The sequence below is a fragment of the Polypterus senegalus genome, chromosome 6 (assembly GCF_016835505.1).
Source record: "Polypterus senegalus isolate Bchr_013 chromosome 6, ASM1683550v1, whole genome shotgun sequence".
Lineage (NCBI taxonomy): Eukaryota > Metazoa > Chordata > Cladistia > Polypteriformes > Polypteridae > Polypterus > Polypterus senegalus.
The window spans coordinates 134,192,263-134,214,771 of NC_053159.1; the positions used below are offsets into that span (position 1 = coordinate 134,192,263).

A 22,509-nucleotide genomic window follows, 5' to 3' on the forward strand; every position below is an offset into this window, starting at 1 on the left:
ATTAAAGTTGTTGGCATTATTTTTGCATAAGTTGTTTAATACATTTCCAATGGTCAAAAATCATGACAGTCAACCTAATAAGTTATCTTACATTTCCTTGACCCGTTGAAAAAGTAACATTTTAAAATATTTTAGCAATAGACATACAGTATATTAATTAAATCAAAGCAATATATTGCTCTTGCAAGTAATAATATAATGTTAAATTAAATTGCTGTGAATAGGCATGTCCTTTCAGTATCTGAACCTATTTATCATATTTCTAGATTTGCCTTCCACGATAAACAAATGTATGAATTTATGTGGATGGTGTTCTAGAAAAGAGCATCACATTAATAGAATTTAGGGGAGTCTGATTGAAAGCTGATTTTTCCTTTTTTGTCCCTAATCTCATTTTTACTGTTCAGCAGGGATACAACTAATATTATTAACTGTCCAGGCACACCATTAATTGATAGTTATGTCATGGGGTATTAGGCTGAAAATAATATTAAGGAGCCCTGCTTCTGTCTGAAAGGTGACCCTGAATGTAACAGAAGTAATCCCAAGCCACCAACGCCCATTTAAAAAAAAGCTGAACTTGGCCCTCTAGTGCGAGGCAATGAAATCATAAAATGTGTGAAAACAAACAAAACGGAAAAGCTAGCAGTACAGTCTGTGTAGAAAAAATAAATAAATAAAAAGCAGTGCAGAGAATCCGTGTATTTCCTGCCCTTGAGACATTTTTCTTAACCCTTCTGTATTCTTTAAATGACTTTTTTAACAAAGATGCGAAGCTTTAAATTCCCTCCTTCTTTAGCAGGAGAATCATTTAACCTTTAACAGGAAACAAATAAATGAAGTGTTGGTTCAGATTAGATGCAGGGCAGGTAGAAAATGCTAAGCTGTGTGACATTAAGGCAAGCTCCTAAATTGCCTCTGACAGAAGGGGGGAAGCGATAGATGAGAGGTGCAGGAGGACATAGAAACTGTGTGTGTGTGTGTGTGTGCCTTTCTGATCAAAACTTTAAATCTGTCACATTTTAATGATATTAATAGAACTAGGCGGGCTAAGCCCCCTGGTGCCTTTGGTGCCCAACTCCCAGTTGCTGCCTGGTAGGCTACCCCACTTACAGCCAAAATCACGAAACTCTATAAATATGTAAAAGAAAAAATAATTATTATTTAACGGAGTAAAAATTATGAAATGAGAATAAAATATTTACTCTCTTACCGATTGGAGTATTCCCATTAAACTGAGGTCCAGTATTTATAAGAGACTAAATAAACGATCCATTCATTTTAACTGACGTTCTTATAGATAAAAAAAAACATTTTTTTAAAAAAAGAATCACATGAAAACTAAAGTGGTATGCAATGGGTCATTGTAACTCGACCTTCAGCTAACTGAATCACCTAAATACAAATGACTTTCTTGATATTTTGGGTTTATAATTTAAAAGCGGAAAAAGAATCTGAAAAATCTAACAACATCTCATTAAAGTTCGATAAATTCTGAAAAGAATGATACCAAACATATATATGCAGGTTTTAAAAAAGCCCGATTTATAGTGTGACATAAACACATCACATAAAATCGTTGCACTTTTAGGCTTAGGATTTTATATATAGAGAGTTGATTTTAAATACAGGCAAACTGGGTTAACATTCATACAACAAGGCTATACTGGTGATAATAACTTTTATTGATTTAATTAATATAAAGCGTTATCAATTTTATTTAATTAACATGTATTTATGTGACCATGCTGTATTAATCATTCTAACAGAACAGAATGAGTTAAGCTCTGTCATGCTATCCATACACATTTCTGATAATTCAAATAGACAATCAGTGATCATTTACGAAGCTTTTGTCATTATGATGGATGGATGGTAAGACCACAAATGCAGATGGTCGCTTTCCTTTCTCTTCTTGCTAAAACCAGTGATAAGCATTTGGTTTAAACACACAGGCTGCAACTAATACACATCAAAACTGGCAACAGCACATTCTGATGGTGAGATTATATTAGGCCTCCACAAACCAATAGCCAGCAAACTGTCAAGAACATGAAAAAAATCCCAAAGACAGTACAAACCCAAATGGTGTATTGCAGTTTGAGTTAACTCATGGAGAATTGATCAAGTAAAAAGCTGGAGGACTGAGTCTACTCATATTGCATCAGTCTGATCACAAGGCTACTGTATACAGATGATATCACACTGTGCCTGTTGTGTAACTTCTCAGAGAAATATTTTTTGCCACAAATCCTTTTTAAAAGGTAGGTAACAGGCGTCAAAACCTATCTCTTTATGAGGAAGAGTCCATCCTTACACATTTCTGAATAAATGTGAGAGACTTTTGCACTTGCTTTAATTCAACGTATGCCACTTTACCAGATGGGTGAATGGTGCCTAAACCCTATAGTTGTTTTATGTTGTGTTTATTTTATATGTGTTCACAACATGCTTCTAATTTTCATTTATATTTAAAATTTTCTGCTTCATTTTTTCAGGGACATACTTTAAAACAAATTGTAAAACCTTTTTATATAAATAGCATTACTATCATTTTGATTATACTGTATCACCAAATAAATATAGCAATGAAAGTGCTATTAGGTAGAATAACTTTTAAACTGAATAAAAAAATAACATTAATCATTTCAGTTAATTTTTTAAATAATTGTATGTACAAATATGCAGTTAGAATGTTGCAAGAAAGTTTGATTTTTGGTCAATGAAGCGTAAGATTATAGTAAGTTTTTACTTCCAGTAATATCCATCCATTCATTTTCTAAATTGCTTATAGAATTTAGAAATGTGGTGCACTGGAGCCAAGCTTGGCAGCACTTGGCACAACCCTGCCTGGGGGTCAATTTAGAGTTGATCAGTTAAGCGAATTCTTGTGGAGTACTGGCGAAACACACACCCAGGACACGAGGCCTGTGTGAGTGAGCGTAAGTGAGTGTGCCCTGGCATTGCCTTACTTGGCACAAGGACAGCCTCCAGCTTCATGCAGCCCTAAAATTAAAATGAACAGAAAAAACATGAGTGAAAGCTTGAAATCGCTTATTCAGTGATACATCTAATCAAGCAGCATATGCAGGCTGAATTTGTTTTTGTTTTACATGAAATTCAAAGAGTAATAATAAAAAAGAGTAATGAAGCAATCAACTATTACAACGCTTTATTATTAACACTTTACAATTACTTTCACTCATAAGTCAATAACAAGTAATACATAATGCTTTACCAGAATATACAGTAGTTAGAAATGCCATTAAATGAGAATTCATATGCTATATTTTCTATTACCTTTTATTAATAAGTCATTAACAGACATTACGTAATTCTTCTGTATGTTTTTACAGATCATGTAGTCATTAATAGTAGATTGCCTAATCTAAAACTGAAATTATTCATCTTCTGTTAAGGTTTGTAAAAGTTTATTAATGAAAGCAATGGAAGTTATTATAAAGTGTCATGAATCTGTTTATTGAACCTTTCATGTAATACTCATTCTAACAGAACCGAACACGTTAAGATGTGTCGCACTATAGATGTGCACCATTTCTGATAATACAAATCGATCATTTGTCATTCCTGAATATTGGTGGTAAGACGACAAATGCAGATGGTTTTCTCTTCGTGTTAACACCCGTGTTAGGTATTTGGTTTAAATACAGAGCCGACAACTAATGCACAGCAAAGGTGCCAACAATACATTTTGATGTTGAGATTATATTAGGGCTTCCCATACAAATTGCCAGCAAACTATCGAGGACATGAAAAAATCACAAATATAATAATCAACCTGACAAGCTTTTTATTTTTCTGTGTCATCAGTATTCTTTCAATTTTTCCATACCTGGTGAAATATCAATAATAAGAAAACATAAAAAAAGACAAAACACAACAGGAGCAAAAGGGTACCATCACTTCAGGGGATGTTTCATGAATTTTGTGAGGAATTTGTTACTTGAGAAGGGTGGCAGTGGAGAAGGAGCAGTTGGGATTGTCTGCTTAGCAATTTAAAGATGACATGCACTTTTTATTATGCATACATATGGAGTGATCTTTTGTGAACAGGCTTTATTTTCTGAATAGAACAACTACAATAATCCATACTCCATTTTAACTCTTTTCGCAATGCACTGTATGATATAATAATATTGATCATACGTACAACTGTATGGAAGAAATGCATTTTCCATGCTCAGTTGAGGGTTAAGCACAAGATCTATATTAGGGCGAGAGTCCACTGGATGTGACACTTTTACAAGGGGTGGTAGCAGTAAAAATAAAAGTCTGTTTATGAGCCTGCGGCCTTTGTTTGGCTACTAAGCCACAGAACCAGTGGAGTGTTTTATGGGTTTTTCCTGGTGTTTACAAGGCATGCCGAAGTGTCATCCAAAGTCTGTGTAGGTTTGCAAGAAGTCTTAATGTCTCTGATCATGCTAATAGGCAAATGGGTAAGATATTTTTTTCGCTTGCTGCAAGGGGGAGGTGTGGGGAGGCAGGGAGAGACTGAATAAATCCTTTAGTTAAAAGTGCAATGAATGGAGAAGCCTGTTGTTTCATCTATAGACCCTTCTGACAGCTTTATTAAGTTGTTAGCAGCTTTAAGACATGCAGCCAGTACAAAAGACTCTGCTGCTTTGTGCATTGTAAAGTAGGAGTCAAACCCATTATTATGATCCTTACTAACATGTTTTATCCTTTGCTGTTAAATTTAATTGTTTCAAACTGGATGAGAGAACAATTAGAATTTCTATTTATGTGTTTCTCATTCTGCTTGCATATTTTTTTTTACCTTACCATCATTTAATTTAATTGACTTTCTGTAGCATACATTGTCTGTATGTGGTGGTAACTATAATGAAATAGCACTAAATACACAAAGCCACAAAGTTCCAGGACATGGGACTTGATCACCTGTCTGTGTGGAGTTTTGTACTTGTCCCCACTCATACGTATGGGTCTTTCTCCAGAAACTCTGATTCTCCTCATATATCCCAAAAATGTGTCACCTCTATGCAACAGCAAGTGCTACCCTTTCCACCACTTTACTTTATGTTAGTATGCTAACTAATTGGTGATATGCAATATGAAAGTGGATGTGGGTTTGAGTGGACTGGCACTCCATCCAAAAGTGGCTTCTGACTTGGGCCCAACACACCCTGGATAACCTCTAACACGCCTTAACTGGATTAACCAGTCCTGACAGTGGTATGTTATATTATGTTATAGAGTATACCAGCCTTACAAAATATGGTATTACTGTTTTGAGCATTATACTGTAAGCTCACTAATAATAGCAAGTAAACGGACAAGAAAACAGAACTGCAAATCTACGTAGTGACGAAAGTGAGGAAATAAACAACAGACAGATTTATAGCAGAAAAAAGCTATATTATAATCTTAATAGTGCACATCATGATGCTTGCATTCCTCTGTCTCAATAAATTCTGACTTGGCTCTGTACCAGACATTTCCCTGTAGCTTTAAAGCCCCTCTCGTATTGTCCCTTTGCTTTATACTCTTGTTTCATTGCTTCTGTCCCCCCAAATAATGTTTTAAATTTAATTACAGTATAAAGAAATGTTTGAAAACACTGCATTTTGGGTTGTGTCAGCTTAGCTTAATTTTTCAAATTTGTATTGATGTGTCTGAGATTTATATTCTCTTGTGTATATACAGTTTATAAGATAGATCGATTTGAAAGGAACTGTATTTTAGATAGATAGATAGATAGATAGATAGACATGTACTGTATGTGCTGTCATGGTTTACTTGAAATACATGCATGTTAGTTTCAATAAATTGAGCCTGTGTGAGTGAGTATGGAGGTGTGGGTGAGTGCACCTTGTGATGGAATGACACGCCATCCACAGGAGCTCCCAGTTTTGGTGCATTTCAGACTCACACTCTTCCCCATTGTGTCATATTTGGATGATATCCCTCATTATGCAAACATTGTGGTCTTCTGACTTCTTCATAGTTGGCAGGATGGCTAGGGAAGAACCTTTTTTATGTGGTTATGATTAAAGGATAAGAATGTGTTTAACATTGGTTTAAATTGTGTAATGTCTGCTTTCCTTGTTTCTGCGTAGATTGTGATTGGCAAAAATCCACTTCATTAAAGGAGGCATACACAAATTCAACAAATGTGGTTTTAATTTATATGTGTTTTTTCTTTTTTTGTGGCTTAGCAGCTGAGTTCATTAAAAGGTTTATTAAGTAGTCATCTAAGGAGAAATTTAAAGACTATTTGAAAAACATCGAAAGTTGGAAATCTGAACCTTGAACATTTGTTTGCTTTACAGTGTTTATCTGTTTTAGTGATTTCAGGATTCCTTTCTAAATAATATGCTCTTTGTAAAGGGACAATAATCTTGTTGGTGGGATTTATTTTAAACGGTGCAGGTAATAAATTAATACATTTTTCTCAAAAAGCAAATAATAAATCAATAGATATTTATTTAAAGATGTAAATTTGGAATGAGTATGCAACTTAATGTTATTGTATTACATTTGTAAATCTGCCTAGGCAGTCTGACCTCAAAGTGAGTGAAGAGAGATTTGAATTGAATTGAAATGAGCCAACAAAATGCATAATTTTCTTTGATTATGGTCATGTTCATAACATCCTTCCATTATCCAACCCGCTATATCCTAACTACAGGGCCATGGGGGTCTGCTGGAGCCAATCCCAGCCAACACAGCAATGCAGGAAACAAACCCCAGGCAGGGCGCCAGCCCACCGCAGGGCGCACACACACACACACACACACAATTTAGAATCGCCAATGCACCTAATCAGCAAGTCTTTGGACTGTGGGAGGAAACCCGTGCAGACACAGGGAGAACATGCAAACTCCACACAGGAAGGACCTGGGAAGCAAACTCGAGTCTCCTAACTGTGAGGCAGCAGCACTACTCACTGCGCCACCCAACTACAAACATTTTGGTTCAAATAGTGTTTAGAGAGATTTGTTTAGAGCAGAAAAGTTTTTATTTATTCCTTAGTAAGCATTTTAAAGAATTTTGAAAATGTTTAACTTTTCTGTGTTCTTGCTATGAAGATGTTCAGATTTTCTAGCAAATTATAAAATTTCAGAAAGACTGAAATGACAGCAAATGGCCCAAATTACTTTTTAATCTAGTTAGTTTAGTAGAACACTGGAGGTTCTACAGAACATATCTAATGTAAAAAAACGTTGTTCATTTATCCAGTGCGTTGTATGATCTTTTCCTCTCAAAGTTCATACAATTTGTAAATAAAACTGTACAAAGTCAAGTGAGATGTTGCTTTCAGCAGTCTGAAAACTTTGGAAAATGTGTGGTTTTCTTCCTTTTGGCTAACATTAGTGAGTAAGATGAATCTGCTGTGAGGGGGTGAACTATTACCACAGTGTCAGAGTGGCCTTGACCGACGTCTGCTCCTGACTTTTGGGTGTGTGTATTTGCTTCTTCTGTCATGTTTGAAACACACTGAGGACAGTGACAGGCATGCAGCCTTTGAACTCTCTGTGTATGCCAACCTGTCACTGCTCATTGTGTACATATCCCACATTCCCTCGGCTGGCTTTATCGTGCTGTCTGCCTTTACATGCCAGTGATGTTTGGAGCTGGCCTGACAGTTCGCTCAACTCTCTCAAAGCGCCATATCGACAAATAAGCTGCCTTTCCCCTCCTTGTTCTACTTTGTGTGTTTGTACATTTTTAAACTTTAAAGTTGCTAAAACAATGTTGTTAGTTAGTATTTTTGCAATTGCATGGGTTATATACGCAATCCTGGCTCCACACCAGCCCAAATTTTAAAAAGTAATTAGGAAAGAACCTTTTAAATTTGACATATACTGGTCTTTAAAGGTAAAAAATTTGAATGAGGTATTTTGAATAGGAGCTTCTCATTTAAACGCTCTATCTATCTATCTATCTATCTATCTATCTATCTATCTATCTATCTATCTATCTATCTATCTATCTATCTATTTGAATGTCTTTCTGTCTGTCTGACTGTACTCTTCGTGTCAAGTTTTTTCATTAGAAAGTTAAGGAAACAGGGTAGCAAAGCACGTCTTGATTATGAACACCTCCAAGTATGGATGCTAAAGGTCACTCTATCACCAACCCATGGAAATAATTAATTCTTTCCTTTAATTGTTGTCCAATAATTCCATTTTCTCTATCCAATTTAAAAGGAAATTGTTACCTGGAAAACAGTATTTTATTTGCTGTTTATGAATAATAAAGTTCTAACAGAGTCACAGGAAGGTAATGATACTATTGTTTTATTACTATCATTATAAAGTCTAGCATATGAGTTGATAGAGTATTACCCAGTAAAAAAATATTGATTATTTTGCATGTATGAATATATATGAATATTTGCTCAAATGCCAAACCAATAAAGTGGGTGCCCCAGAGACTCTGGGATCTTTCCGAGTGATCAAAACTTTTCTAAAAGTAGAAAGTGCTTGACTAACAAAATGCTGAATTCATTTGAGTAAATTTGACACGGTCTGGGGTTCCTTTAATTTAGCTGTGTTATTTTGTTTTGCTGCTTATTAGTTCAACAAGGAAATATTACCTTCAAACCAAAGCACATTTACTGGATTTTTGAGTACACAAGTAGGGTCACTTAGAGATTTATCTCTTCAAGAATAGAAAAGTTTTGATTGATATTTACATAAAGACTGTTTAGACTGACAAAGTATCTCTCCAAATGTTTAACCTTGTTTTGCATTGTTCGCATATAAATTCACTTCTAAGAGTATTGTTTAATCTCTAGAAGTCAATCTGGTTTAAATAGTTTAAAATAATAGAAAAAACTGACAATAAAAAATCCATCTGTCCATTTTCTGAACTGCTTACCTATCTCAGGGCCATAAAATATTTGTTCTTATACTACAGTAGTTGAAATAAAGTAACAGCTTAAATGATACAAAGAAAGTTCATTTCTGACTCCTAAAAGCTAATGAATTGCACATCTGTAATAATTAGTTATTTGTAGTTTGAAACAGCCTTCAAGAAAATATCAGTGCATTGGAGATGCATTACTGAAAGTGTGAATCCACTCTATAGAAAGCTGATTTCTTAAATGATACATTTACCGTATAGAATAAAGAAGTTGGAAGCTGTTCTTCATCTATTTTTGCATGATGAATATAGTATACATACTGAATGTACCATACAGTATATATATATATATATATATATATATATATATATATATATATATATATATATATATATATATATATATATATATATATATATATATATATATACAGTATATATATTCTGTAGCCAGAAGATAGTTCCCATGGTATAAAGAGTTGGGGTTGAATTCATAGGGCACTTCTCATTGATTTTATTTTTACCTCCTTTAAAAAAATTTGTTTTTTCGGCAGGAGTCAGGTACAGTCAACAGGGAGCCAGCGAGGTCACTTCCTCAACGACCATCAGTCACCACGGTAACAACGCCATGGCAACCAGCCAGTCAGTTTTACAACAAGTGTCTCCGGGTGGTCTGGACCCAAGCCACAGTTTACTGTCACCTGATGCCAAGATGGTGAGTCCAGTCAGGATAAATTAATTGGAAATAGTAACATATATGTATGATATATAAACATATATATTGTATACAGTCAATGACAGATAGATAGACAGAGAGATAGATAGATTAATTCATTTGGACATACAGTATGGCAGAGTGTGATTTAATACACACTGTCATAAAAGAAAGTGTTGCAGCCTTATATACTGTATGCATGCCTATCGATGGAGTGAGGCCTGAACCAGAAACAATGGCCACATTGTACTGTGAGTTGAAAGTCAGACTCCAGGCAATGGCCTTTTGAGAGGAACGTAATGCTGTTCCCTGTAGCCTTCACCAGCTTCTAAAGGTGCGCATTTAGTTATAAGCCAATAAACCTGACAAAGGAGCATTCTCATTTTATTGATTAAATACCTTGTAAAGGGTGCAGAGGGTGGAACGCTGTTTGTTTTTCTCTACTAATGACGACTGAGTTTGATAACAGGAATACTTTTTTTTTGGATTCCAAATAAAAACATTCCTCCCCCTGCCCCTACTCCAACCCCAACTTCCCCCCCCCCAACACTTCTGTTAACTTTGCTCTTCCCTATATACAGGTAGCAGCATGTTTTCTTCCACCCTTACATTTTAATATAAAAAAATAGAACCAGATTTTTTTATTACTGAAACAAGTCTACTATTGTAAAATGCAGTTTGAAGGGGTTGATTATATATCCATGTACCACATTTTCAAAATGGGATCAAAAGCTACATATTTTCAGAAGTTTTTAAATGCAAATGTAACAATCAGGTTGTTTGGTGGCATTCATTCAGTCAGCGATCAGGATAAGATCAACCTATTGAAGTTGATTCATCTAATGATTTAAATTGTATGCTATTCAGTAATTTTAGTTACCAGGAGTCTCATTCAGGATTGTTCATTGAAAATTTTATATAGGAAGAGTTTTCTTCATGATAAGGCAATGTGAAATTATGCGACTTTTCCAGCGATTTTCAGTCATAGCCTTCATTTATGTAGTTTTAACAAGCTGGAGGCATTCGACATCGCACTTCCGTGACTACTTGTCGCCTAGTGTGACATACCTAGTGACTCACTCGGGTAATCAAACAGGTTTGAATTTGTCTTTAGTCATAGTGTGGGCGCCGTGTGCATGAGAGCAAACCGATGAATGTTCATTTGGATGCACAATGCATACAATGCAGCAAGGAAGATAAAGAATGTGGGTATTTTGGACCTCACAAACAGAAGAAAAGTTTGTCTGCATGATGTCTCATATTTTACTTACCGTGAAAACTGGTAATCTTTCATACATCGCTGACTCCGTCAGGGTGCTTGTTATTCGCTGTCGCAAAAAGAGTAAGCACAACTGTGCTTCAAGGTTGCCACTCAGTCAGTAAATGGGCACCGATGTTCAGTCATTTAAATTGGCATGGTCTGATGATAAGATCAGCAACTACAGTCTGCAAGTATGACAAACAGAAAAACTAGATGTTCCATCCGCTTTAATCTAAAACTTCTCAGCATGATGAACACGTTTGTTTCTAAACTAGTTTGACAATGAATGCAATGAATTTTCCTAGGATAGTCCTTCCCACTTTATGTACTCTTAATATTTTCGTTCGAAATCTTTATTTGTCCCACATTTTAGAGTGGAGTAATTTCTCAGTGCAATACCTTCTATAGGCACTGTACTTTGTAGAATGTTATACATGAAACCTGGATAAACTTAATCGCCAGTCACACCAGTCTTATTCAAAACAGACCCAAGATCTAACCAATCTGAGGTCCTGTGATTAGAAAACTCGCTAGTTGGAAAAAGAACTGGGCCAACGTCAAAGTGCTCGTTACCTAGATGGCTTGTTTTGGCCATATATAATATGCCACACTGATATTTAGTATTCATTGCAGATGTGCTTTGGTGGGAACTACTCAAACTTGTGGTGTTCTGTTTATTCATCTGATTTATACATCCACCCATTTCCTGTACCACTTCTTCTAATTCAGAGTTGTGGTGAGGTGGAGCCAATAACAGCAGCACCAGACATAAGGAAGGAACCAAACCTGAATGGTTCACCCATTCATCACAGGGCACATTCATGCACGTGATTGCACTAGGCCTGTTTACAGTTACTGATCAGCACGACTTATGTGCCTTTAGGATGTGGGAGGCAAAATAAAGTTCCTGGGTTTACTTGTAAAAACCCAATACAGACATGGGAAGAAAGTGACTGAACCAAGATTCAACCCTGATCTCCTGGAGTTGTCAAATGCACCACTCAACAGCCCTACAACCGAAATACAGAAAAATAATAAATTATATTCTTAAAGTACCTAGATAATAATAATTGAATTGAATATGTTAAGTGAAGACCACCAAGCAAAGAAAAGCATAAAACTAAATTCCATATATCTGTCCTTGCCTATTGGTCATCTGATCCCACACCTTGGGGCACAGTGTACTTGTCATAGGTTCTCCCAATGAGAATGGCTTATGCCCCATTGTCCAGTTACTTATAATGATTGTCATTCATACAGCATAACCAAAAATAAAGGCCATTTAAGTCACTGGCTTCATGGTCGGGTGTTGCTAAGCCTGCAACCTTGGCATTAACTTTAAAAATCTTTCTAATTGCTTGCATTCTTGCACAAATGCTGTACAGTATGCCATGTATAAAGAAAGGTTAATGAAAACAACTGCCCTTTTAGGTACTGGTAAGCATGGCTCACATTCAGTGTTTTTGTATTTTTTCCAATGAATTTGCTTTCCTTCTAAAAATATTGGTTTCAAAATTACATGAAGAAACATCTATTAAAAAGAATCAACTGTAATATTCAAAAAGCTGAAAGTTATAGATTTTAACATTTCCTTTTTTTTCAAGCTGCCTTAATTCATGTCAATAAAATGGGCTTGATATAAAGATTATGGACCAACTGGGTTGTAGTTTGGATGACAGGTTATTAAAGATCCATGGAAATGTTAAATATAAACAAACTAAAAAGTCTGGGGGTCCCTTTGTCCTCCTTAATAAACTTTATCCAGATGTTGAGATGGGCAGGTAACATTGTTGTGTTTTCAGTATTTTCTGTGTTCTTGTAATCCTTGTAGTGGAAAAACATGCACTATAAAGCTTTTAATGAAAATGGCTGTATTGCAGGTTTCTGGAGGAGGTTTGCCTCCTGTCAGCACATTGACGAATATCCATGGTTTGTCTCAGAACTCACACCACAATCCGCAGACACAAAACCTCATCATGGCACCCTTGACTGGAGTAATGGCTATTGCACAAAGTAAGTCACTGTGAATATAAATTCATGTGTGCTCATAACCTATCTTGTGCCTGTACCTTTATCTACTAATGCAGAAAAAAAGCATTTACATTCTCATTTACAGCCTATTGTACAATGGAGATAGAGCTAATATTATCTTGAGAGGTGTTAAACTGCTGTTTTGCACAGCCCTGTTGTTAACATGCTTACAGAAATACTTCTATATGTCTTCTAAGAATGATAAAGGACATTATTAAAAAGTTTTCTCTGTCTCTTATTATTATATAGGTTTAAACACATCGCAGGCTCAGAGTGTCCCAGTTATTAACAGTGTTGCTGGCAGTCTCACAGCACTCCAACCTGTCCAGTTCCCACAGCAGCTGCACAGTCCCCACCAGCAGACCATCATGCAACAGTCTCCTAGTCACATGTCCCAGCAACCCTTCATGGCCACAGTTGCTCAGCTGCAAAATTCACACAGTAAGTGGGGAGCGTTTTTTGAGCTGACCTTGGTCAGTTCTACTATGAATTTTAAATGAAACTCTTGATTTAAATTGTTCTTAATCATTACTAGTAAAAAAAACTGAATTTAGGGAGTCTCACATCTGAATAAAAGAAACTAAATAAGCTTTGGTTAAAAAAAAGTACAGTAAACGTGGAGTAATGCAAATGGTTTCTGTCTTTTTAGTGTACTCACACAAACAGGAGCCCACGCAGTACTCCCACACCTCCAGATTCCCATCTGCAATGGTGGTTACAGACGCAAGCAGCATCAGCCCGCTTACCAGTTTGTCCTCCAGTAAACAGGTGAGTGCAGAATCATATATGAATGCTGAAATTCACATTCCGTATAATGGCAGAGAAAAGTAGTGACCATTTCATGAGACTGGATAATGGCTATGGTTAATGTAAAGATACTTTATACTGTATATCAACAACAACATTTATTTATATAGCACATTTTCATACAAAAAGTAGCTCAAAGTGCTTTACATAATGAAGAATAGAAAAATAAAAGACACAGTAAGAAAAATAAGTCAACATTAATTAACATAGAATAAGAGTAAGGTCCAATGGCCAGGATGGACAGAAAAAACCAAAAAAACTCCAGACGGCTGGAGAAAAAAATAAAATCTGTAGGGATTCCAGACCATTAGACTGCCCAGTCCCCTCTGGGCATTCTACCTAACATAAATGAAACAGTCCTCTTTGGATTTAGTTTACTTAAAGTCTGCATATCCCTCCTATGTTTGCATACTCCCGTTTCCTCCCATATCTCAAAGATACGCACTTTGGGATAAATTGGTAATTATAAATTGGCCCTTTACAAGAAAACATGAACATGTCTTCTGTCCCGTGGTGAACTATTATCCTACCCAGTGTTGTGTTTTGTCTTGTGCCTAAAGGTGGCATGATCGTTTTCAGCCCCAGACCCCTTAACATTTTTCACATTTTGGTATGTTGCAGCCTTATACTACAAAAATGTTAAATTCATTTTTACCCTCAGTCAACAACACTTAATACCCCAGAATGATAAATGTGTAAACAGGGTTTTAGGACTTGTTTTCCAAATTCATTAAAAAAAATCAAAAAAATCTTGCTTGAAATTTGGCTCAGGTGCATCTGATTCATTGATCATCATTGAGATGTTTGTACACTTTGTTTAAAGTACACCTGTGGTTAATTCAATTCATTAGACATGGATAGGAAAGGTACACACCTGCTCCAGATAACCTGGGTGGAGATTGGAGAAACTTCCAGAGGCATATCCTTCGACTGCAACACTCCACTAATCTGGGCTTTATGGTGGAGTGGCCAGACAGAAGACTTTTCGCTGTAAACCCTAACCTTAAGCCTAACCCTAATTTCTGATGAAACCAAGGCTAAACTGTTTGGCCTTAGTTTTAAGCATCATGTCTGGAGGAAACCAGGCACTACTAATCACCTCTACAATATCATTCCAGCGCTGAAGAATGGTAGTGGCAGCATCATGCTATGGGGTTGTTTTTCAGCGTCAGGGATTGGGAAAGTAGACGTAGTCAAGGGAAGGCTGAATAGATCAGAATACAGGGATATCCTTAATGAAAACTTGCTCTAGAGTGCTCTGGACCTCTGCCTGTGCTAAAGGTTCACCTTCCAACAGGACAATGACCCTAAGCATAAAGCGAAGACAACACAGGAGTGGATTAGGGAAAACTCTGGGAATGTCCTTTAGTAGCCCAGCCAGAGCCCAGACTTGTACCCAATAGAACAACTGTGGAGAGACCTGAAAATAGCTGTCCACTGACGGACTTCATCCAGCCTGAAAGAGCTTGACAGAGGAGAATGGCAGAGAATCCCCAAATTCAGGAATACAGAGCTTGTGGCGTAAAGCCCAAGAAGATTCCAGGCTGCAATCGCTGCCAATGGAGCTTCAACAAAGTACTGAATAAAGGGCCTGAATGCTGGTGTCAATTTGTAATAAACATGCAAAGATTTCTAAAATCCTGTTTCTGCTTTCTCATTGTGGGGCATCGAGTGTTGCTTGATGAGGTAAAAAAAATTTATTGAAATGTTTTTAGCACAAGGCTGCAATATAACAAAATGTGAAAAAAGAGAAGGGGTCTGAAAACTTTCTGAAGGCACTGCATACATACATATATATATATATGTATATATATACACACTGTATATATACAATGTTTCAATAGATATAGACACCGTTAATTTACACAATCTGTTTATATGTGTTTATATATGCAAACCCTGAATTAAATTAAAAGGATTTGAGAATGTTATTTTACATCTAATAATCTAAATATATATATATATATATATATATATATATATATGTACATAGACCTTTAATCAAAAAAGTCTAATAAGGTCTTTTTATAATGAATGAAACTCAAATGCAAGTCAAGCACTGGCAGGTTAACTAACTCTTTCAAGGTCACACCATGTGTCACTGGGAGCCCTGAACTTCCAACCCGTAGTTTTAAGACCAGATCCTTAGGCCATTTTGCCACGTTGAATTAGATATTTTTCTTAATCAGTTTTCCATATGGAGAAAGAAAATGTCTGGAAAATCTGATTCATCAGGAAAATTAAATTGTAATCATTAATATGTAAAATATGCCTAGTCAAAAACAAGTTTTACTTAGTATGTTATTTATTTTCATTGTTATGATTTTGCCATTTCTTTTATATGTATTTACTCCATTGTTAGGCTTGATCTTTTTGCTTAGTGCCAATGTATTCTTTCTCTATCTGCTGTTCTCTTTTGCTTTTCACTCTTAAGTCAATTTTTGTGTGAGTGTTTGAAGAGAAGCAAACACTTCAGGTGAACATCTTCACTCTGCTCTTTCCTACATTTCTGATAGGTTTTATTTAGTTTGATAGTTTGACATTCATACAGTGTATCTTTACCAAATATAGCTGGATATCCATTCTTTTCTTCATATTCAATAAAAATGTGTTCTGCCAATTTAAGTTTGTTTTTAAATACAGAGACCTTTCAGAAACTGACTGGTGCAGAAGCAATTGAGCAATCTCAGCAATTGTGTTGTGCTTCTCATGATATGATTCTTCTTGTTTGCTGACTTTGTTTGTTTGTCCATTTGCTGTCACACTTAGGATGCCACAGTTAACAAGATGATGCAACTCGGGAGTCTTTCCTGGGTAAATACTATATTTCTACATCCCTCTTTATAGCGATGCACATTTGTCTAACTTTCACAAATTGCCTGCTTTATTAGCCACAAGCTGCTATGTTGCCGATTCCTAATAATTCCTTTCCTAACAGTTTTGTGTGGCTAATATGATATTCTTCATATTTTTCATGCAATATGAATATCCAACAAATTAATCAAATCATACTAACCTTATGATGACAATCTTTTTTTTTTTGTATTATTGGACACTTGACCTCCTTTCTCAGACTGTATGCTAATTAGAAAAATAACAACCGTTGCTTCCATATTCTTGTTTTCAGGATGTTGCCTTCTTCAAGAGCAGAAAACCTATTTGTCCATTGGTGTATATCTTTTGTCTATTGGTGTATACATTTCCTGAACTTGCTTTATACAGTTAATGAGTCACAGGTAGTTACAGTGGGTGGATGGATAGAGACATGTCTGTATATATATATATATATATAGATAGAGAGAGATATATATAGAGAGAGAGAGAGAGAGAGAGAGAGAGAGAGAGAGAGAGAGAGAGAGAGAGAGAGAGAGAGAGAGAGAGAGAGAGAGAGAGAGAGGAAAAACAAAGCAGGTGCACAATGGCGCAGAGAACAGAAAATAAATGGATGTTATAACCTTCCTTTTTTGATTTGAGTAGCTAGGTTGTTCAGGTCCAGCTTGGGAAAAGCTCCGTCTCGCGACTTGCTCAATACTAAATGAGACGCCTGCCTCTGGGGATGTCTGGGTTTTATAGCGTTCATACCAGCAGGGTTTGTTGCCCTCACTGGGTGTGTTCTCGGCACTATGGAAGCAGAAGGAGACAATATTGTTAGTGACAGTACCCCCTCTAGTCTCAGAGTGGTATTACATATCTCTGATGAGTCCAGAAGGTGATCCTCTGACACACATGCATGACTAATCAGTCATGTCAGCCATTTTCCAACCCTCTATATCCTAACACAGGGTCATGGGGGCCTGCTGGAGCCAATCCCAGCCTACATAGGGTGCAAGGCAGGAACAAACCCTGGACAGGGTGCCAGCCCACCGCAGGGCACACACACACACCAAGCACACACTAGGCACAATTTAGGATCGCCAATGCACCTAACCTGGATTGTGGGAGGAAACCGGAGCACCCGGAGGAAACCCATGTAGATACAGGGAGAACATGCAAACCTGGGAAGCGAACCCAGGTCTCCTTACTGCGAGGCAGCAGCGCTACCACTGCACCACCGTGCCGCCCTATGCTTGACTATATACAGTATATACATGTACACAGTATATACAGTATGCATGCTCACCTTTTCTATCCTGGTAGCATCAAATCAAGCAAAGAGAAGTGAGCAATTGTGAACTGTGGTGCATATACACACTTTTAATTTAAAATGAAAAATCACTAATTAATCTTGTTTATGTCTTTGGATTTATAGAGGGAACTGAAGTACTCTACACACAAAAATTGGGGGCATATGCAAACTTCACACAAACAGTGGAAATTGAACAGGGTTGTCCATCAGTCTCCATTTTCTATCCAGTTAAATAGATGTCTACAAGTCAGTGCCCAACCCAGCAGGAATAAGTGCAGGTTAAGAGCCAGTACTGGATAGAATGCCTGTCTATCACAGGAAATTATTTTGATGTAGTTTTCAATTTATTTCCCCCAGTTCTGTTGGTTTCCCTGTTGCACAAACTGCATTTACTTTATTCAGTGAATAAAACATGTTTTTAAAGTCATCTTGAAAAAAAAAAAAAACAAAATAATGCCAGTAGCTACTCTACGGTATCTTGACATATTCCAAAACGGCCCACTGTTCAAGAGGAGCTCTGACTTTGGGCCCGCAAATCTTAATCAGTTGACCAAACAGGCAGACCGCTACTCCTCAAAATCTTATTTCCTTTGAAAATCTCTATCAATCAATCTGCTACCTGCTCAGCCCGAACAGAGCATGATTAATTGTGCCTTTTTTTACTTTGCCCTCTCATGCTCAGATAACTTTCCTTGCTGAGACAGGCCCCTGGAAGCACAGGAAATGCGCTTTCAACTTAATCAAAATACTGTACTCCATTGCGCTGGGGCCAGCTCAAGCCAGCCGCCCAGAGCTTAACGGAGGAGGTGAGGAGGCTTCAGTAATTAAGGCCTGTTCCTTTCTCTGCCCTGATCTCCTCTGTGACTGCTCTTGCTTGAAGTATCAGTAAAGCGTGCCTCGCCGACTTGTTTCACACGCCCAATTTCCCACAGTGCTGAGCCTCTGTCCCTGTTGTGTTCATCTGTTCTCTAAACAAACTTTGTGCTATTTAGGCAATATGCAATTAGTTACGGTAACACTCTACACAAAGTGAATGTTAACGTGATATTTGATTCTGACTCTACAAAGATAGCTAAGCTGAATACTACAATCAAATTACAGTTTTTTTTTACAATGTATTGCGTTTCATGTTATAAAGTTTCTGACAAGTCTTTACTACTTAATCAAATTTCTTCATTCAATATGTGCATCAAAAATGACAATTTATTTAAAATAGAATGGTGTTTGTAATTAATTCATTACATTAATTTAATAATTACATTATTAAAAAAACATCTATCCATTCATTTTTAAGTCATTTTGTCCATTACAGCATTGCAGAGAGCTGGAGCCTGTTCTGATAGCTCTAGGCACAAGGCAGAAATTAATCCATAACTGGGCTCCTATCCATTTTGGTGGCTACTTAATGTACAGACACCAGTCATCCTTACCTGTACATCTTTGGGATGTGAAAGGAAACTGGAATACCCAGGAAAAACCACAAAGACACTGGGAGAATATAAACCCTCTGAACAGTCAGTGGCCAGCCCAAAAACTGAGCCCAGAATCTTACAATGAAGGGTCAGCAGTACTATACTTTTTGAAATACTGCTAAAGAAAGTAAGACAGCCATTCATGTACTGAACTTGTTTAATCCAGTTTAGGGTTGTTGAAAGCTGTCATCTGATATGGCAGTACAAGTGTATTTTACACTGCGACATACTCATATATTTTGCATTTATTCTGCTAAACGTAATTTACCACATAGCCTCGCACATCCCAGTTGTGTTCAAGTTACTTTGTAGGGATTGTCCTGACTCCTGGGCAGTGTACGGTAGTGACTTGAGAGTTGGACTTTAAACCATAAGGATGACAATGCAGTTGTCACCTCTGACTCACTTTGTGACCCTAAAGGAGTCACTCAGCTTTTCTGGGCTGCAATTGTAAAAAAGAGAACATAAAATTTTTAAACTGCTTAATCCAATTCATGGACTTGGGAGGCAGGGCCTAGGCAGGCGCCATTGAGAGCAAGGCAGAAACCAACCCCGCATATTGAGGGGATGGTGTGTGGGGGGCTGTAATTGCTAATTAGCCTAACATCTATGTCTTTGGGAAGCGGGGGTTACTAAATTAGGCAGGGGAAGAACTCAACAGACACATAGAGAACTTGAAACTCAACAAAGACAGCAACCAAGTCAGTAGTTTGAACTGCGGATACTTCTCCATGAGGTGGCAGCATTAACCTGTCTGCCACTTTGCCACCCCTGTTAAAAAAATAAAAGTTCTGTATAAAAATTGTATTGTATCCTGATCTTGTAAGTTAACTTGGCAAAAGGTGACTAACTAATACAATAATAACTGAGAGCAAGACAAGAACTCACCTTAGATGGCATGCCATGCCATTCTATTACAGTGTACACCCCACTCACGAGGGACTAATTTAGCAATGTCAGTTAAACTTCTTATGGACGTATTTGATATTTAGTACAGGAAAAGATTATCATGTGAAAAACCATACAGTCATGGGGAGAACATTTAAACTTTGTGCTTTGGGTATGCAGCTGGATCCGGGGTCATCCGCTCTCATTGAAAGTGTAGGTCTTTGAACCGATTACCCTTGTGCCCAATACTGCTGGCATAGGCTCCAGCTCGCTGAGGTCCTGTAATGGAATGAGCATGTTCAGAAAATGGTTGGATTGTTGCAGAATGCTTTTCATTCATTGTCTGATTATGTAACTGCAGGTTAATAGACGTGAGTGAATGCATATTCCTGTATTTATCACTATCAGAGATGTACAAATCAATAATCTAAGCAATAATCTGTACAAGTCAATGCTGACAAACAGTAAATGTATTTGTTTAGAGGAAAGTCAATGTGGAGTTATTTTATTAATACCTAGGATTTGCTTGAGACATGTTCCGTGAAGTTTCATCTCCTCCAAGCCCCACTACCTGCGCTGTTTGCTATTCCCTGTCAGACCCTACCTTGCTTTTATTGCCCGAGTGTGTTTGCTGAGTCTTTCACTTCATCTTGGCAACCTGCTTCTAATGATATCCCCTTTAGTCCTGGCGTCCTGCTTATCTAATTGGGGTGGGGGGTAGTTGTGTTTGAAAGTCACCAGGTCATAACAGGTTCAGCAGTCCTGCAGTGGGTCCCAAATGAACTTTTGCCGAAACTTAGCCATGGTCACTGCATCTGTAATCGGCACGCAGAGCAAAATGTGAAGGCACATTACACAGCCAGTTTTAAACAGAAACTTCGTTGGTTTTCTAGATGTTTTGTCATTTATTTTTTTAAAAAAGCTAAAAGTGATTCATTTACTCCATGGTTTTCCTATCATGCTCACAAGTGTACAGTTTTGTTGCCATCATCATTTTGCCAATTTTTTAACTTATTTTATATATACAAGTATATGTGTGTATTATTTTAGTGCATATTGCATTCAGACAAATAATCAACAGCTATGTTGCTCAGTTTGGAAAGTAATGGAGGCATATATATATGTGTATATATATATATATATATATATATATATGTATATATATGCATATATATTGTGACAGATTAAGGGTATGCTCGCACCCTTGCACCCTCAGACACCACGTCAGACACCAGGTAAAAGTCCAATAATGATATTTATTATAACAATAATGTGCACAAAGCACCCTCCACTCCCAAATACTCCAATAACAATAAATAATAACAAATCCTCCAATCTCCCAGACGCTTAGCCACCCTGCCTCCCAACTCAGCTCGTCTGTCTGGGTTCTCCCAGAGTCCTTTATACTCCCTGACCCGGAAGTGTTTGTCCCTCAGTCCTTGTGACTTTCTATCACTTCCGGGTCAGGTAAAACTTCTCTTTTCTTCATCCCGGAAGCACGTCATTTCTTCTGTCCATGTGAGTGGGACGTACTTCCGTAGTGTAGGGAAAATAGTCCCTGGGCCTCCCTGCAGCGACTCCTGGCGGCCCCCATGGTATCCAGCAGGGCTGTGCATTTAAAGACCACTGTCCAAAATTCCCTGCTGGCATTTGGGGCACCTCTACGCTGTAAGGAGGGCTCCATCTGGCGGCCTGGAGGTATTGGCCGGGGTACATGGCCGGCCATACTTTATATATATATATATATATATATATATATATATATATATATATATATATATATATATATATATATACTAGCGACTGGGAGCCAGATCAAATCGGGCTACAAATTCTACGTTTGTGAAATCCATACTTTCTCTGCAAAGAATTATTTGTTTTTTTAAGTCCTTGAAATGATTTTGTTATCATGGCACTGATTTGTGCTTAAAATAGACCTTTTCGGCCGATGTAATGAAGAGCTTCCTGTTTAAACGGGGCTGCGAGACATGAACTCAGCTCTTCGGCACACCTCATTTGATTTTTTCCGGCAAACAAATTTTCAAAACAAACCGTATTTTACGACTCTAATCAGAGTTGGAATAATAATTATGTTGCCGTGTTCATTTTAGATCTGAGATCGACTAAAATTTAAACAATGACCGTTGTTAATACCCAGCCATCATTACTCAGTTTGCCAATAGATGTCAGAAGGACAGATGCCAAAACCGAACTGCCCAAAGATAGATTTCGGCGTACCAAGCAAATGGCGATACGTTCTAAATTACTTACAGTTCCGGAGCTGTCGAAAGGTTTAAGTCAGCCGACGATGTTAGTCCTGGAAAATATGCCCCACCAAACAAACGTTCCAAAAACCAAC

The 22,509-nt window shown here is 37.2% G+C and overlaps 1 protein-coding gene across 2 annotated transcripts in view; it reads left to right on the forward strand.

Annotated features, from left to right (window-relative positions):
• The window catches only part of LOC120531655 (hepatocyte nuclear factor 1-beta-like), a 51,336-nt gene that overhangs the window by 25,621 nt on the left and 3,206 nt on the right, over positions 1-22,509 (forward strand). The window contains exons 5-9 of one of the 2 annotated variants that reach the window (XM_039757259.1): positions 9,405-9,565; positions 12,707-12,839; positions 13,107-13,298; positions 13,507-13,625; positions 16,434-16,478. In XM_039757259.1, the coding sequence (XP_039613193.1) occupies positions 9,405-9,565; positions 12,707-12,839; positions 13,107-13,298; positions 13,507-13,625; positions 16,434-16,478 (650 nt within the window). The remainder of the gene's footprint in view (positions 1-9,404; positions 9,566-12,706; positions 12,840-13,106; positions 13,299-13,506; positions 13,626-16,433; positions 16,479-22,509) is intronic. The other variant, XM_039757260.1, reaches the window with a different exon arrangement.